Source organism: Microtus oregoni, unplaced genomic scaffold (assembly GCF_018167655.1).
Source record: "Microtus oregoni isolate MIOR12 unplaced genomic scaffold, Mior012 000096F_ref0000112, whole genome shotgun sequence".
NCBI classification, from domain to species: domain Eukaryota; kingdom Metazoa; phylum Chordata; class Mammalia; order Rodentia; family Cricetidae; genus Microtus; species Microtus oregoni.
In genome coordinates this window covers 530,170-546,684 of record NW_024544709.1, presented here as the reverse complement: position 1 = coordinate 546,684, position 16,515 = coordinate 530,170, and the positions used below count along the sequence as shown (strand labels likewise).

Genomic DNA, 16,515 nt, shown 5'->3' with positions numbered 1-16,515 from the left:
CCAAGTGACCAGGTGATCAAGAAGGAAGAATTGAATGTATTTGCTGAGGAATGTAGAAAACATAAAGGTTGAGAATCTTTCATAAATATTAATATCCATATTTCACAGTGTATTTTCTTGACAGGATTTCAAAGCATGGGCATTAAAATTTGAGCTTTTTTACTTCATGAGTATTGACTAATTGATAGCAAATATTGTTTGAGTAGACTTTAAGTAATAAATGACAAGGTACATCTGATATTCATTTTCATGTTCATGTTATTACTAATATTCGTACCCATGCCAAATGAGTTAATGAATTATCAATTTTGTAGCATTACTTTGAATATTAAGTGAAATTGTATATAAACTACTTATCTTTAAGTCTGACACCCAATGATAATTTGATAAAAGCACTGCTAGTTATGACTTCTAGTACTTTTTTTAAGATTTTAAATTTTGATTCTTAATTATGTATGTATATCTGTGTTTGAATGTGGATTTGTGCACATGAGTACAGTACCCATTGAGGCTGGAGGAGGGTGTCATATCCCCTGAAACTGAGTGTGTGGTTCAGGGAACTAAACTCTGTCTGCAGGAAGAGTTCATGTTCTTGACTGCTGAGCCATCCGTCTCTCTGCTCTTGTAACTTCTAGTTTATTGGGTTTTTTTTCCTTTTTATGTATTATTTTTATATGTATTTCAATGCATGTGTATCACATGTGTGCAGTGTCCTTGGAGGCCAGAAGAGCTCATAGGATCCCGTGAGACATGAATTCCAAATAGCTGTGAGCTGCCAAATAGGTTCTGGGAATCAAACCCTGGTCATCTGGAAGAGCAGCTGGTGCTCTTAGGAGGTATATAAGAGCTATCTCTCTAGTCTTGACTTCCAGTTCTTAAGAGAGAACCATTAATTACTTTAGTATCACAAATATCTCAGATGTAGTAGGATGAGCTATAAGTAGTAAATGAATATATGAGCATTACTTTATTGACCTGGCAGTTTGTTTTGGTAGCTTTGGACTAAACATTTAGTCACTTAAAGCTCTTAAGAATAAATTTTAATTTCATTTGAGGCTAAGGTTCTTATTTTTTTTCTTTCCCGTGTTTTTATTAGGAATGAATTTCAGCCCTTTATTTCCTTCTAATTTTGGAGATTTTTCTCAGAATGTTTCTACACCTACTGAACAGCAGCAGCCATTAGCCCAGAATTCTTCAGGGAAAGCAGAGTATATGGCTTTTCCAAAACCCTTTGAAAGCAATTCTTCTATAGGAGCAGAAAAGCAAAGGTATTGATTGTATCACAGTCTAATGTTTTACCATTCACTTAAATTTTTTTAATATTACATTGTGTGTGTGTGTGTGTGTGTGTGTGTGTGTGTGTGTGTAGGTCAAAGGAAAATTTGAGAGAGTTAAGTAGGTTCTCTCTTTACACCATGTGGGTCCTAGGAATCAAACACAGGTTAACAGGCTTGGCAACATTTACATGCTAGCCTATTTTGGTGGCCCACCTATTATGTGACATAACACAGGGAGAATTTTTGTGATATATAATACCTTGATATATATGAAGTTTATACATTTTATAGCTATCCCCCGAACTAAAGAACTGATCCTTGTCCAACTGCCAGAGTTTTGGTCCAGGGTATCTTACAAGATTCATATGACGTCACCAGAAATGTATGATTTATTCTTGATTTGATGTTTCCTTTTAGGTTAAAAAAGTTCAGTGTTTACTGTCTTAGTACTGGAAACTGAGAGTAACTGGCTAGGGAATAGTTGTTTGATTTGTAGCGTCTGTAGACAATTCAAATATTATTATATGGGATATTATTTTATTATAAAAACAACTTTTAGCTGGACATGGTGATTCATGCCTTGATATCCAACACTTGGGAGGCAGAGGCAGAGGCAGGTAGATCTTTGGAGTTCAAAACCAGCCTGGTCTATATACTGAGTTCTGGTCCAGTGAGGGCTACATAATAAAATTCTGTCAAACAAACTTTTACCTAGGAAGTGTTGATAGTACATAAGATTTTATATTCTTTCTCATATTTATTAATTTTTAATATTTCCCTAGCTATATTCTCTGGCACAGTAGTGTAAAAGAAGAGCTCTGACTCCAACCTTCCTGCTGTGATTTTCCATCTTATTATCCATGTTTTGTATATCCTCGATATGGAAACTACTCTGATTTTGCATTAAGTATGTCATGCTTAGGATGGAACTACATATCTTGTTTTAGCTCTTAAAATATTCAAATTAGGTATCTTTATCTTACCAAGTCTGAACCTGAGTTAAGCAAGTCAGTGAGTTCAAACCTGGTAGTCTGTAATAAAGGTGGTAAACATACTGCATTACTGTAAATTTGTTAGCATGCCAACAAGTCAGGCATACTATATTCTTTCTGTCATAACCAATCATCTATGCCGTTTTTATTATTTAAAAAAACAAATAAAATTCCGGCAGTGGTGTTACACCTTTAATTCCAGTACTCAAGAGGCAGAATTAGTTGGATTTCTGAGTACAAGACTAGCCTGCTCTCCAGACTATGTTTCAGGATAGCTAATGCTACAGAGAGACCCTGACTAGCCTGCTCTCCAGACTATGTTTCAGGATAGCTAATGCTACAGAGAGACCCTGACTTGAAAAAGAATCAAAAACAGAAAAATAAAAAAACAGTACAGACAATCTATAAAGATGAGAGTGGCTGTGTGCTCATTCTATTTCATTTATAGGGATTGAAATGTGAATTTTGCTGGGTTAAGTGATGCATACCTTTAATTCTCAGCACTCTGGAGGTAGAGGCAGGAGAATCTTTGTAAGTTCAGGCCTGGACTAGAAAGCAAGGTTACCAGGGCTGTTACACAGAGAAACCCTGGCTAGAAAAACAAAACAAAACAAAAAAAAGTGAATTTTATGTCTAACTTCCATATGTGGAATATTTTTCTGACTAAAAGAAAATAAAACTTTTAAGAAAAGAAACAATTCTAGTTCACAGGTCATCTAAAATAGTTTCCACTGAGTTTGTCCTCTGATCTCGAAATTTCTGACTTTTGTTTTCAGATAAAATGTATAGGTCCATGTCTCCCAAAAATATTCTTTGTAAAACACTTGCTAGGCTTTATAATCAAAAGCTGTATATTTCTTTTTTACTGTTGCTCTTAAGACAGTTATAAGCACATTGGCATATAAAGACTTCTGAGAAATCCTGCAGACCCATTTAATTTTGTTTTGTGCATTTTTAAAATAAGTGATAGCATTTAGCAGATAAAATTTGAGAAATGGCATTAGGTCAACAGGGGCTGTACTCAGTGAGTAGTGGAGTACATTGCTCGAGTAGCCATTTGTTTTCACAGATTCCAGTTTGGTTGAAAGGCTTTGAGCAGCTCATGTGTATTCACAGACTATTAGCTCAACTCTTTCACAGCCTTTCCTAACGTGTTTTGCCTGGTATATCTTATATTTTTGAATTTACGTTTCTTTCCTACTTCTTAAATCATAAATACTAGATCTTTGATTTAGACCTTGCCAATAAAGGGTCCAAGATAAAAGTAATTTGTAACACTTAGTATTTGCACACTGAATGCATGTTTTGGTGAAAACATTTTCCTAGCTTGATTTTATTCACCTAAATCTATTCCATATGTGGAGATTTCAGTAGATGAAAATAAATCTTATTTGTAATATCTAAAACTCTTTATATTGGTAAGGAATCAGAAGCAGCATGAAGAAGTTGAAAACACCAAGACACCATGGTTATATGATCAAGAAGGAGTAGTAGAAAAACCACTTTTCAAGACTGGATTTGCAGTGTCTGTAGAGAAAACTACAAATAGTAACCGCAAAAATCAACCAGATACAAGCAGGAGAAGACGCCATTTTGATGAAGAATCATTGGAAAGTTTTAGCAGTATACCTGATCCCATAGATCCAACAACAGTAACTAAAACATTTAAGACAAGAAAAGCATCTGCCCAAGCCAGCCTGGCTTCTAAAGACAAAACTCCCAAATCGAAGAGTAAGAAGAGGAATTCTTCTCAGCTGAAAAGTAGAGTTAAAAATATTGGTAAGTTTTGAAATTTCTTGAGCATTTATAGCATAAGTATAGTAAATGTTAGTCTTACTTTTTGTGTGTAGCTAGATGTATAGGTATTGTTGAGGCCTGATTCAAACATTTTTACTTAGCTTTATAATTTTTAAATTTCTAAGTAGCATTTAATTATTTTAAAGCTTTGCATTTATTTTTTGTGCCTTTTAAACTTTCTTGTTTTGTATATATATGGGTGTATGTATTCCATACATACATACACACATGCGCATGTGCACGAAAGAATACACACCAGCATGCTTCTCTTTCCAGTGTCATATCCTTTTCTTTAGTTCCTCCCCCCCCCCGCCGCCCCAACCCACTAAATCCAGTTAGTATAGCCCATATGTATATGGGTGTGGACTCATACACTGGAGGAAATCCTGATAGTGAGAACACTTCCAAAAAAGAATGATTCTTTCCCAGCAGCTATCAACTGTTAAGACTCAGCTGAACAAATGTTCTTCAAATTTTATGTTATTGAAAAGTTGTCTAGATACCCAAATTTTACTTACTTTTTGTCTTCCAGTGTTATCCCATGGCACTGCATTGAATTTTAATCAAGTTTTCCTAGATTCTTGATGATTTGCTTAATGGACTTCTAATATTTAATACATTGTTGCTTTTTATTACCATAAATGAAATCACTTTTAAAGCAGGCTTACTTATAGATAGTGTTTCATTGAATTTTGTTATTAAATATTATGTTAAAGTTCTCTTTATAGCACTACTATGTGTACTTGCTTTTAAAAAGTAGGTTCTTTTATAATTTTCTTAAAAGTTTACCAAAGCACTAGATTGAAAGAAGTTTTGTTAGTTAAACTTGAGTATTATAGATAAATTCACATGCTTAAGTTTGGTAAAACCAGAGAACCATTCAAGTAGATAATGCTGCTTTTCTCTGAAACAGACCCTATGAACAGTCACATAATTTTGTATTTCCTAGTGTTCCCACAAATATTCTGATATATAACTAAAGGAATGTGAGCAGTTTTTATTGTAATGTTCTCTCATTTAGCTAGATAATTTGATGTGCTGGGGGCATTGCTCCTTGAACTTTTTAAGGTCTCATATGGGACTCCCATAGAATACTGTTTTTAAGTATAGATTCGGAATCATCAAAAGGAGAATTGAGAGTTCAAGTCAGACTGGGCTATCTATTAAAACTCTTTTTAATAAACAAGCAAACAAAAAACAGACATATATTATTGTGAAACAACTTTTCTTTTAAATTATAATTTGTCTTCTTTCCTGAGAATTTCATGTTCTGTAAAATGAAATAATATACCCAACCCCATTTTCCTCATTTAACTGTGCACATATTCCCCAAGATGTCACCTTCTCAATTTTATGTCCTTTTTTTTTCTTTGAAGGTCTAATATTTTTATGTACAAAGAGTTGCATGATCTCTTTCACTGGTAGATGGCCTTGAATAATCTATTCAAGAAAGGTTATTTAGTCCAACTTTATAAAACCTGTGTCCTTTGCCTACTAATGGAAACATTGCCAAAACTTGTTCAGTTTATATTTTTCCATCAGACCCTAGTTGTTCCAGTAAGCTTGAAAATAAATAAGAACCCTGCCCGAACTTCTGTGGGCGACTCTGGTAGAGCTGCTGGTGTCCCATCTTGCCTTCAGATGGCCAATGAGAAAAAAGATGTCTTTTTTGATAACCCACTAAGTCCAGTTAGTGCTGTACATACATGTGGGGTTATCCACTGGAGCACAGGAAGTGTTACTATGGAAACACCTTCAGAAAAGACTGTTTCATTCTCCCCCAGTAGCTATCAAATGCAAATCACTCCAAATTAAGCAACAAGGCCTAAAGAGCACCTCCCCATCTGTCTATGCCAGAGTTTGACTGGCTTGATCTTGTGCAGGGTAACTATAGCTACTGTGGATTTCTGAGTTCTGTAACCATGTCATATCTAGAAGACAGCATTTTACTGCATTTTTCTCTGTCCTCTGGCTCTTACATTCTTGCTACCATCTCTTCCAAGACATACCTGGAAACTTGGTACTTAGGGGATTCTGTTGATAGAGATGTCCTATTGAGGACTATGTGCTCAGTTTCTTCTCAGCATTTTGACTAGTTTTGCATCTTTGCAATGATTGCTGTCCAATGGGGGGAAAAGGGCTTTCGAACCAAGGCTTAGAGCATCCCTCATCTATGGATCTAAACAGGTATTTCAAAGGCAATTTTACATGGCCATTTAGAAAAGTAATAGTAGCAGATTGAGTTGTAAGGCCTAAGACCTCCTCAGTACCAGGCATGAAATTCCCTCCTTTGGTGCAGAGCTCAAATCCTGTCGGCATTGCACCAGTTTGCCCATCTTGTTATTCCATTTGTTGTGGTAATGCAGGATCCAGCACTGGGTAAGACCTTTGGTGACTTTTCTCTCTCAGCAACCTCCATAACTCTGTCTGGCATTATGAAAGCTAACCATTAGAAAGGAAGTTTCCTATGGTTTGAGGTTGGTATCTCTATGGCATACAATAATAGTGTGTGGTTTCTTTAGCAATAGGGTCTTATCCATGGAGTTACAGTGGATGTCTTAGGGTTTTTCTGTGATAAAAGACCAAAAGCAACTTGGGGAGGGAAAGTTTTAATTCAATCTTTAGTTGTAAGCCATCATGAAGGAAAGTTAGGGCAGAAACCTGGAGTCAGAAACTAAAGCAGAAGCTATGGAGGAGTGCTGCTTACTGACTTGCTCCTCATGGCTTGCTCAGCCTGTTTTCTTCTAACTTCCAGGACCACCTGCCCAATGTTGGCATCACCCACAGTGGGCTGATTCTTCCTTCATAATCATTAAGGGAATGCCCAAGAGACTTACCTATAGGCCAGTTCAGAATCCCACTTCCCAGTATCCTGTGGTGTTTTGTATACCTTTGGACTCTGCCTGACCAATAACTTGTAGGGAGGTATCTCCTGACGTTCATTACAACTTGCATGTAATAGTTTATCTCCTCTGGGAGCTATATTGTCCACCAATGCAGAATAATTTCATGCAAATACTTTCTTTTTGTTTTTGAAGTTAACTTACTCACATGGTTTCCTTTTTTTTGGTTAATTCATGATCTATATCCCCTCTTCTACGCTATCCCCAACCTCCATTCTTGGTTAGTTCTTTACTCTCCCACCTCCAGTATACCTTTTCTTCTTTCATAGTGCATGTTTTCCATTATCACTCCAGTTATACTTTGCAAATGGATTTTGAGATAGTAGGCTTCCATAGAGCTTTCCATTCTCCGTCCTTTTGATTAGCCTTCCCTACAACCCCTTGGTTTTGCTCATACTCCTCCCTCCACAAGCCATTCTACTCCCAGTAGTGTCCCTTCACAACTGCCCAACTGAAAAATGCCCCTTTCTGGCTCCACACATGAAACAAATGATTTGAAGTTAGAATTTGCTTCTGAGAGGGATCATGCGACATTTGTTTTTCTTCACTTTAGTTGCTATAATTCTTTTTATAATTCCTTGCATTTAACCTACAATCATTATTTCATTTTTCTTACTACTGAGTAATATTGCAATGTGTTTTCTTACCCATTCGTGTATTGATGGACTTACAAGTTGATTCTACTTTCTACCTATTCTGGAAAGAGAGGCAGTGGATATTAAAATGCAGGTGTCTCTGTAATAGGATGTAGTCTGCTGAGGATATGCCTAAGAGTCCTATAACTGGGTCATATGGCTATTTCTAGTTTTTTTCCCCCAACACTGCATGCCCATTAACAGTTTATAAGAGGTCCCCTGTCACAGCATCTTCACCAATATTTGTTGTCATTTGTATTGCTGATTATGGCCATTCTGTCAATGCCATATATATGGCTAAGCTTTTTTGTGTTAGGGCAAAGATTGTTATTCTGATCTTTGTACTGTCATCCCTCGTATGCAATTATAAAGATACCTGCCCAAATAATACATTCACATTTGTTCAACTGGCATTCCCTGCCATTGTTAAAGCACCATTTACAGCAGAATCACACAGTATAGCACTAAAATTGATAATGTATGACAGAATCAAATTGGTCAACTAAACTCTTGCTATTTAGAATATAAGCCATTGATAAGGAGCATTGACATCTATAAACTTAATAGAAATGCACAGACTGTTGAAGCCCACCTGTACTAATAAAATCAGTATACATTGTACCAAGATTCAAGAACAACACTGGAACAAAATGAAGGAGGACAGAGTTTCATCTTTAGCCATTTTATAGTCCACTGATGTCCTGCAGGAGTGAGACAGAATATTCTCATGTTTCAATAGAATTTGTGAGGGTATGAGCATGCATCTTTTTTTTCCCTTGACAGCTTCCCAGAGAGAGAGAGAGGAAAGTGAGAAATGGCCACATAGCATCCCTGTATTCCAGGAAACTGATAGATAATGGGTTAGCTCTTCTTTCAGTGACTGTTTGGAGATGTTCAGGGCCTCCAGAATACCATGGCTGATGCATTTCCCATCTGTAAAGGCATAAGTAGAAGTGCTATTAAAAGTATTTCAGTTATGCTAAGTAAAACAGACCCAGACATAAGAGAGAGTTATGGACAGAAATTAGAGATAAGAACCTTGAAGTATCGTGTGTTACTCATGCTTTCTTTCACAATACTGTCTTGTCTCACTTGGCCAGTGTTAATATGAAGTAGTAGCCATTACTAATTCTGCTGTTTCCCTTGAAGAAAGTTGACCTGTTTACTCACATCTATAATTGAAGTTATTTAAGAGGCTGAGTCTGGAGGATTGCAAGTTTGAAGTCAGCTTGGCTCATTGTGAGATACTGTCTCAATAACAAAACAACAATCCCCAAATGCCCTAGAGATAACTCCTTAGTTACACATTCGTACCTTAACTTAGAAATTCAGATCTTCTTTCCTTTCTGATAGGAAAGATGGCATATCAGGGAAAGATGCTTGCCACTAAGCTTAGTGACCTAAGTTCCATCCCTGAGATCCCCATTGTGGAAGGAGAGATTCCCCAAAGTTGGTCTAGACCTCTACTTGCTGACTTAGCTAAATATATACATAATAAATAAATTTAAAATATAATATAAAAATTAAAAAGAAAGCTAGCCCTTACCCTTAATATATATATATTTTTTTTTTGGTTTTTCGAGACAGGGTTTCTCTGTGGTTTTTGGAGCCTGTCCTGGCACTAGCTCTTGTAGACCAGGCTGGTCTCGAACTCACAGAGATCCGCTTGCCTCTGCCTCCCAAGTGCTGGGATTAAAGGCGTGCGCCACCACCGCCCGGCACCCTTAATAATTTTAATTTGGGTCTTTAATCATGGGTCTTTTTTCTCCTCCTTTGTAAATATATTTAAAATTACTCATTATTCTTCTCTCCCCCCCCCCCTTCGTCCCTTTCTCCTTCCCTCTCCCTCTGTGTGTGTGTGTGTGTGTGTGTGTGTGTGTGTGTGTGTGTGTGTGTCTTGGGTCAACGTCCCCAGGCATATGTGTGAAGGTTAGTGAAAGTGAAGGTTAGGGGACAACTCTATGTAGTTAGTTCTTTCCATTTACCTTTATATGTGTTCCAAGGTCAAATTTTATTACCTAGGCTAGCACAGTAAATGCCTTTAGGGTGAGCCACTTCTCTGGTCCTTACCTCTGTAAATTTTTTTTGATTATTTTAATTTATGTATACGAGTATTTTGCCTGCATGTTTGTATGTACACCACACATAGCTAATGTTCTTGGAGGTCAGAAGAGGGCATTGGATCCCCTGGAATTGGAGTTATGGATGGTTGAGTTACTATGTTGGTGCTGGGAACTAAACGCAGTCTTCTGGAAGAGCAGCAAATGTCCTTACCCACTGAACCATCTCTCTAATCCTTCATTCTTTTAAAGAACATTGCTCATTCTTTCTTGGAGTTCCAACACCAACTCCCGTTTCTCACTCTTTCCCCATGAGGAGTGGATTGACTGCATGTCTGCTTTTGTAAAGTACATAAAGAGAATTTTCTATGTATCCATAACCTATGTATAATTTCAGTTATGATTCATTTAATACTTCTCGTGTGATTCAGTAATAGAGTCAAAAGTAATTTAATTCCATTTATGTAAATCTTATTAGGTTAACATACCATTTTTTATCTTCAGAGCAATTGTGATAATCAAACCACCATATGTATGGTATACATATTGTTTTTCACAATACTTTTAGTAGAAATTTCTTTTATTTGTGGATCTGCTCCATGTGATAAACAGTAATAAACTAGCCTTTAAGAGACCTCTTCCTGGTAAGTTTCATGCAGAATGGATAATTGTGAATAGGCTTCATCCTGGAAAACCAGTGAAGAGAGCCTAACTTAAATTATGTTCTTAGAAATAGAAGAGAAGGTTTGAAAACACACAAGATATCACAGACAGAACAATATTTGAGGAGTTTATTTGATAATATCAGAGCAGCTGCTCTGATCAAGGGGAAATAAGTAGTAAAGGTTCTTCTCTCATTTATCTTGATTGATAAGGGTAAAATCAAAACTCGAGACTTAAAGAAAGCTATGTAAGAAGAGATGAGTGCAACCTCTCCTTCTTGGCACTTCTTATCTGAGGAGTAGTGATTCTGTGTCTCCTGGAGATACTAATAGGCAGTGTGGTGAGCTTCCCTACCTGCATGTAAGTAAACATTAGCTTTTGCAGCTGAGGGAGAGAAAATACTTCTTTCTTTTTATATTGTTAGCTAGAATGTGACTTGACCAGAGGAAAAATGTGTCTGCGCTATACTCTTAGAATGTCACCATTAAAGTGACCCAGCATTTGTGTTCAGCTTTAGGGTAGTTAAAATTCATAATTAGGAAGTAGATATACCAGTGCATATAAAAAGAAAACTAGCTACCAGAGAGAGTTCATAGAAGCAGACTACCAGAACAAACAAAATCTAGCAAAAGAATGTTTTGAAGGAAATTCACAGTTGAACAAATTAATAAAGGCATGTAAGCAGATTGAGTTAGAATATGTAAATTCTTTAAAACTAGAGAAATCGTTGTTATCTTAATATTGTTTATTAAAGAGGGTACATAATAAATATGAACTCCCAAATTACCAATTTTGAATAAAATCAAAGAAAAGAATTCTGTCATTATAGACCAAAAGGTGGTAGGTGATAAAATCAATTGGAAGGGCTTATTCTAGAGGCTTAAGAGAAAAATCTTTGAAATCTAAAGTGCTACGATTTGTAAAAGTAAAAGGTAATAAGCAATATTTGAACACATGGTAAAGTGATAAAGGGTTTGAGAATAGTACAATTCAGAACAGCCAATTTTTGTCCATTCAGGAAGGAATGGGGATACTGCATATATAGTGATGTACAGGGTGATCAAATTCCTGAATATCAAAGATGAGTAAAAATCTGTTTCCAGAGAAAAGAATAAGTTTTATATAAAAAGGAGCCTAACTGGCATCAAGCAATGTCACATTCTCGAGAAGAAAGATGGATAATATATAATGCAGTAGGCTGTAGAGGCATATCCCTGGAATCCCAGCATTTGGTAGGCAAGGAGGACTTGCTTTACTTCTGCTGCTGCTGCTGCTTCTTCCTCTTTTTTTTTTTTTTTTCCGAGGCAGGGTTTCCCTATAGCTTTGGTGCCTGTTCTGGAACTGGCTTTTGTAGACCAGGCTGGGCTTGAACTCACAGAGATCTGCCTGCCTCTGCCTCCCGAGTGCTGGGATTAAAGGTGTGCACCATCACCGCCTAGTCCGAGGACTTGCTTCTTTAAAGCTGTCTGGATCTATATCCAGTTTATTAAAACAAAGCAGGCAAACAAAAAAAGAGGTGCAAGTTACAGTGGACTGGGACTGCAATTTAAGAATTGCTGTATTCAGCTAAGAGAGCAGGCTTTGTCTGAAGCAAACCATGGAAACAACATTTAACTCATAATAGATTAACTTTGTGTAAAGACAGACAAGAAGACTGTACAGTAGGTAGGCATGGTTGCATACACTTACAACCACAGTACTGTAGAGGTGAGTCAAGAAGATTGCTGTGAATCTGATGAGCATCTGAGCTACAAAGTGATACCAGATCATGTCACAAAGAACCAAAAATAGACAGACATGGAGGAAAGGATAAAAACATATTGACACTTTGTGGTGCTTTTTTGTTTGTTTTGGGGTTTTGTCTTTTGTTTTTCGAGACAAGATTTCTTTGTGTATTTCTGAAATTCAGTATGTAGACCAGGCTGGCCTGTAACTCAGAGATCTTCCTGCCTCAGCCTCCTAAGTGCTGTGTTAAAAGGCATGTACCACTACTGCTCAGCTGTGAGGTATACCTACAAACACATATACACAAACTAATCTCAGTATATAATTGAAAGGTAAAGTGGCTGATGCAGGAGGGTTGCTACAAGTTCAAGGGAAGATTGAGCTATTAGAATAAGACCATTAATCAAAATAAAAAATCAGTAAAGTATTAGCAACTGCTAATATGTCAAAAGAATATTACACAATTGACTATTAAATTTAGTTCAGAAACACTCATGATTTGTTGCTAGGAAAAAAGTCATATCCATAGTGGTAGGTTAGATTTGAAGTCATTCCTAATGAAACAAAACAAAACAAAAATAGAAGACAACAATAAAGCCATTAGCCAGTGTCTTTTGTAGTGTAGAATGGAAATATTTCACAGACATTTCTGCCAAAATAGGAAACTAAAGAGGGACCATCTCTACTACCAACCTGTTTATTTGGTTATCTTTGTTTGGAAACTTAGGACGAGGAATAATTGGAATGGCTAATAGTAAGGAGAAATACTTGTTTCTATTAGTTTCGGGTTTGTTTTTTTTTTGTGGTTTTTCGAGACAGGGTTTCTCTGTGGTTTTGGAGCCTGTCCTGGAACTAGCTCTTGTAGACCAGGCTGGTCTCGAACTCACAGAGAACCGCCTGCCTCTGCCTCCCAAGTGCTGGGATTAAAGGCGTGCGCCACCACCGCCCGGCTTAGTTTCATTTTTTGTTCTTTTATTTTGTTTTTGGTATAGTAGACAATCCCCAAAGATACTGGAAGATAATTAATGTTAAGGTAAACTGATGAGTAGTTGGGAACTGAGTAAGTGAGCAAATATTTAGTAACAAGAAAAATAGTAGGTTTATAAAAAGCTATATATTTTAGGTAATATAAAAAGATTTAAGTATAAAAACATAGCTCCTGAGATGGAAATGTATAAAATTAAATACAAGTCTTCTTCAAATTAAATGCATTTAATTTTAGTCTATTTTGCATTGCCTTGGGTTGTTTTTGAAACTTAACAACAAAAAGGCCTCAGCATACATAGAAGAATAAATATCTAAAAGTAGTCAAGAAAAGAAGCTAAATCTGGCTTGCTTTACCAAACATATTGTATCACTTCTGTGACCAAAAGAATAAAAATGATCTGGGAATAGACTAAAACCATGTAAAAAATAAAACAGAGTGAAATGTGGGGGTTAATATATTGATCAGCATATATTTTAATTCAGTGAGGAAAGGATAGATGCAACTATCTATCCATGGAGAAAGAAAGGAATTGAGTTGTGACATATAACACAATGAATGTGAAGTTTAAAAACCTTAGGAAGAAAATTTAGTAGAGTGTTTCTGTTTTGTTTCCTAACATTGAAAATGTGTTAACTTGAAGTCTGGTAGAGAATTCAGATCTCTTAAGATTTCTCATAGCTTTACTTTCAGGTGAGGTATTACAATACATATCAAAAGATGTGATTGGACTGTTAGAATTGATTCTTGTTACTCTACCCTTCTGAAGGTTATTTCGAAGGTATTCAAAGACATTACTTTGTATTCTGTTTATGCCAGACTGCTATACCGCTCTAAATCGAGCTACTCGTACTGTTTTACTGTGGAAACCAGTTCCCTTCCAGGGATGTTAGCTGCAATTGATAACAGCTGTCACTTCTTTTACCCGAGGGTATGAAAGTGCCAGTGTGTCTAGCACATGTGAACCTTGCAAAAGTAGGAACAGACATTCAGCCCAGACTGAAGAGCCTGTTCAAGCAAAATTATTCAGCAGAAAGAATCATGAGCAGCTGGAAAAAATAATAAAATATAGTAGGTCTGCAGAAATATCTTCAGGTATGTTCCTTTTTTTATTTATTTTAATCCAAGGAATTCTTCTTAAATTTGAAAAACGACACTAAAGCAAGTTTTAACAGTAGGCTTTCACAGAGTTCTGTCTTTGAAATGTTTTAATCATAGAAAAATGTAAACTGGAACTATTTTTTCTTGCTTTGATCTCTTTATTATATCTACACATTAAAATTCTTCTAAAACAAATAATTGATAATATATATGGAATTCCTAATTGAAATTTTGAAACTCTTACCTAAATAGGATTTGATATGAAATCTCATTACTTCCCTTCTTAAAACATTTGCTGCATTATACCTGCGCTAAAGTGTGCATCCCTCTGTATAGCAAATGTAGCCTCTGCCTTAAACTTTTTTTAGTGGTCCTGAATCAGAGCATTCTCATGGCTGCCATGTTAGTTTTCAGCTTACCAGTCATCAGCTGTTATCTTTTCCATATCACATCCATCTCCTTTTTGCCTGTTTTTTTTTGTTGTTGTTGTTTTTCTTTGTTCCTTTCATTCTTTTGTTGTTGTTTTGATTTGTTTTTGTTTTTCAAGGCAAGGTTTCTCTGCAGCTTTGGAGCCTGTCCTGGAACTAGCTCTTGTAGACCAGGCTGGCCACCAACTCACAGAGATCCACCCGCTTCTTCCTCCCGAGCCACTACTGCCCAGCTCTTTTCATTCTTAAGTGAAATTTTAATTCTGGAATCTTGTGTCTGAATCTAAGTTTTACCAGCTTTCCCTTTCATTTCCATTCTTGTTTGTTATTTTCCATTATCTGAGTCACAGAATTTAGTATTAAATGATTTTAAATTTTTGTGTGCTTCGATAGCAACTACTTTTTATATTTTTACACTAAATGTTGGTATAATACGTGATAGGTGGTATGCTTTCAGTAAGTGTTCATTGACTAGAGTCAATCACTGTCACCATTTTACTTTAAGTCAGTGTCAGAGCCCTCTCCAACATAGTCAGCCAGGGTGTCTGGAAGGGGGTGCTGAGCCTAAAGAAACATTGAGAGAAATTGAGGTAGAAAACACAGGATAGATTCGGGGGACTTCTAGCTTACTCTGGATAGCCAGCCCCGAGTTTATTTCAGAGCCTGCTTATATACAAAAGCAGAACAAAGCACAGCACAGTCGTTATCTAACCACAAGACCATTCCTGTCCTTGAACAAGCAGTTTCTTCTATCTGGATGTTCCCTAAGGTTTGGTATCAGCAGTATTTTTTCTACAAGCTAGTATGTTCTTTTCTCATGGGCAAAATGCTCTTTCCCATGGGCTTAATCAGAGCTGTCTCACAGCCTTCAAGGATACTGGATCAAGAAGAACAGCCAAGCTTGAACTCTGACTTTTGAGCTAGAATGGACTCATGATGGAAACTGGGTCACTTGTGGGTTACTGCAAATCAGCACCTATATTTTACTGATTTTTTTAAAGAATAGGTACATTTCAAATACAGAGAGATTCATAGTCTTGCTTGTCTCCTTTGATGAAAAATTATGTCAGCTACCATTTGTTTTTATTACGAATTTTTGTTTTATAAAATTTTTACCCGTGCTATTTGAGTCTCATAATGCCATTGCTTTATTTCCACTTTGCAGTTGTAGAATCACAGGGAAAATACCTGTTTTCTTCCAGCACTGTTAAAAGACCGTCAATATGAAATTGACTTTCTTATAAAATTTGGAAAACAATACCCTTAACTTAGTATCTATTCTTTGGAATTCACCCCAAGGGAGCAGAAGTGAGAAACAAAAATTGAGGGTTGAGTGTTGGCTGAACAGTCTAATTTCAGCTATGTATGAATAAAAATATAAAGGAAAACAAGGAGAGAAGAAATTGTGTCAATATTTGCAGTAGTTTTATGCGGCGGACTTCTCGACCAGTGAGAAAGAACAACCACCACATGAGGATTCTTCTCAGATCACGCTTTATTGGAGTGCCCTTGGTTGAGAGAGCGCATGAAGTGAAGGGGGCCCAAGAGCCCTAAGGCAGCTGCTTATATATGGAAATGGCACACGGGTCGCCCTGTGATTGGCTGCCACCAACAGCTGACACCAGACTGCATCAGGATAGGCCCAAGGACTTATCCACCGCACATGCGGGAAGCGGGGGACGAGCAGCTCTCAAAGGCAGAGCCAAATATGGAGTTGTTTATTTCCAACAAGACAGGATGTCGGCGCATCTTGTAATGGCGATCCTGTCCAGCTCACTACAGTTTTATAAACTATAATCTTATTTATGTTTACTAATAGTTGTTAGCTTTGTAATTGGAATAGAAACTTCACATGTGCTTATATTTTGAAATGGGTTTCTCAAGCTTATATTGCTAGGAGTTAATAGCATTGAACTTTTTTTTTTAAAAGATTTATTGCCTACTTATGT

The 16,515-nt window shown here is 36.6% G+C and overlaps 1 protein-coding gene across 18 annotated transcripts in view; it reads left to right on the top strand.

Moving 5' to 3' along the window:
* Positions 1-16,515, top strand: part of Pcm1 (pericentriolar material 1) — a 96,913-nt gene that overhangs the window by 48,794 nt on the left and 31,604 nt on the right. For 11 of the 18 annotated variants that reach the window (XM_041644435.1, XM_041644422.1, XM_041644420.1 and 8 more), the window contains 3 exons: positions 1,097-1,268; positions 3,693-4,048; positions 13,968-14,132. In XM_041644435.1, coding sequence (XP_041500369.1) covers positions 1,097-1,268; positions 3,693-4,048; positions 13,968-14,132 — 693 coding nt within the window. The remainder of the gene's footprint in view (positions 1-1,096; positions 1,269-3,692; positions 4,049-13,967; positions 14,133-16,515) is intronic. The other 7 variants (XM_041644438.1, XM_041644429.1, XM_041644428.1 and 4 more) reach the window with 1 other exon arrangement.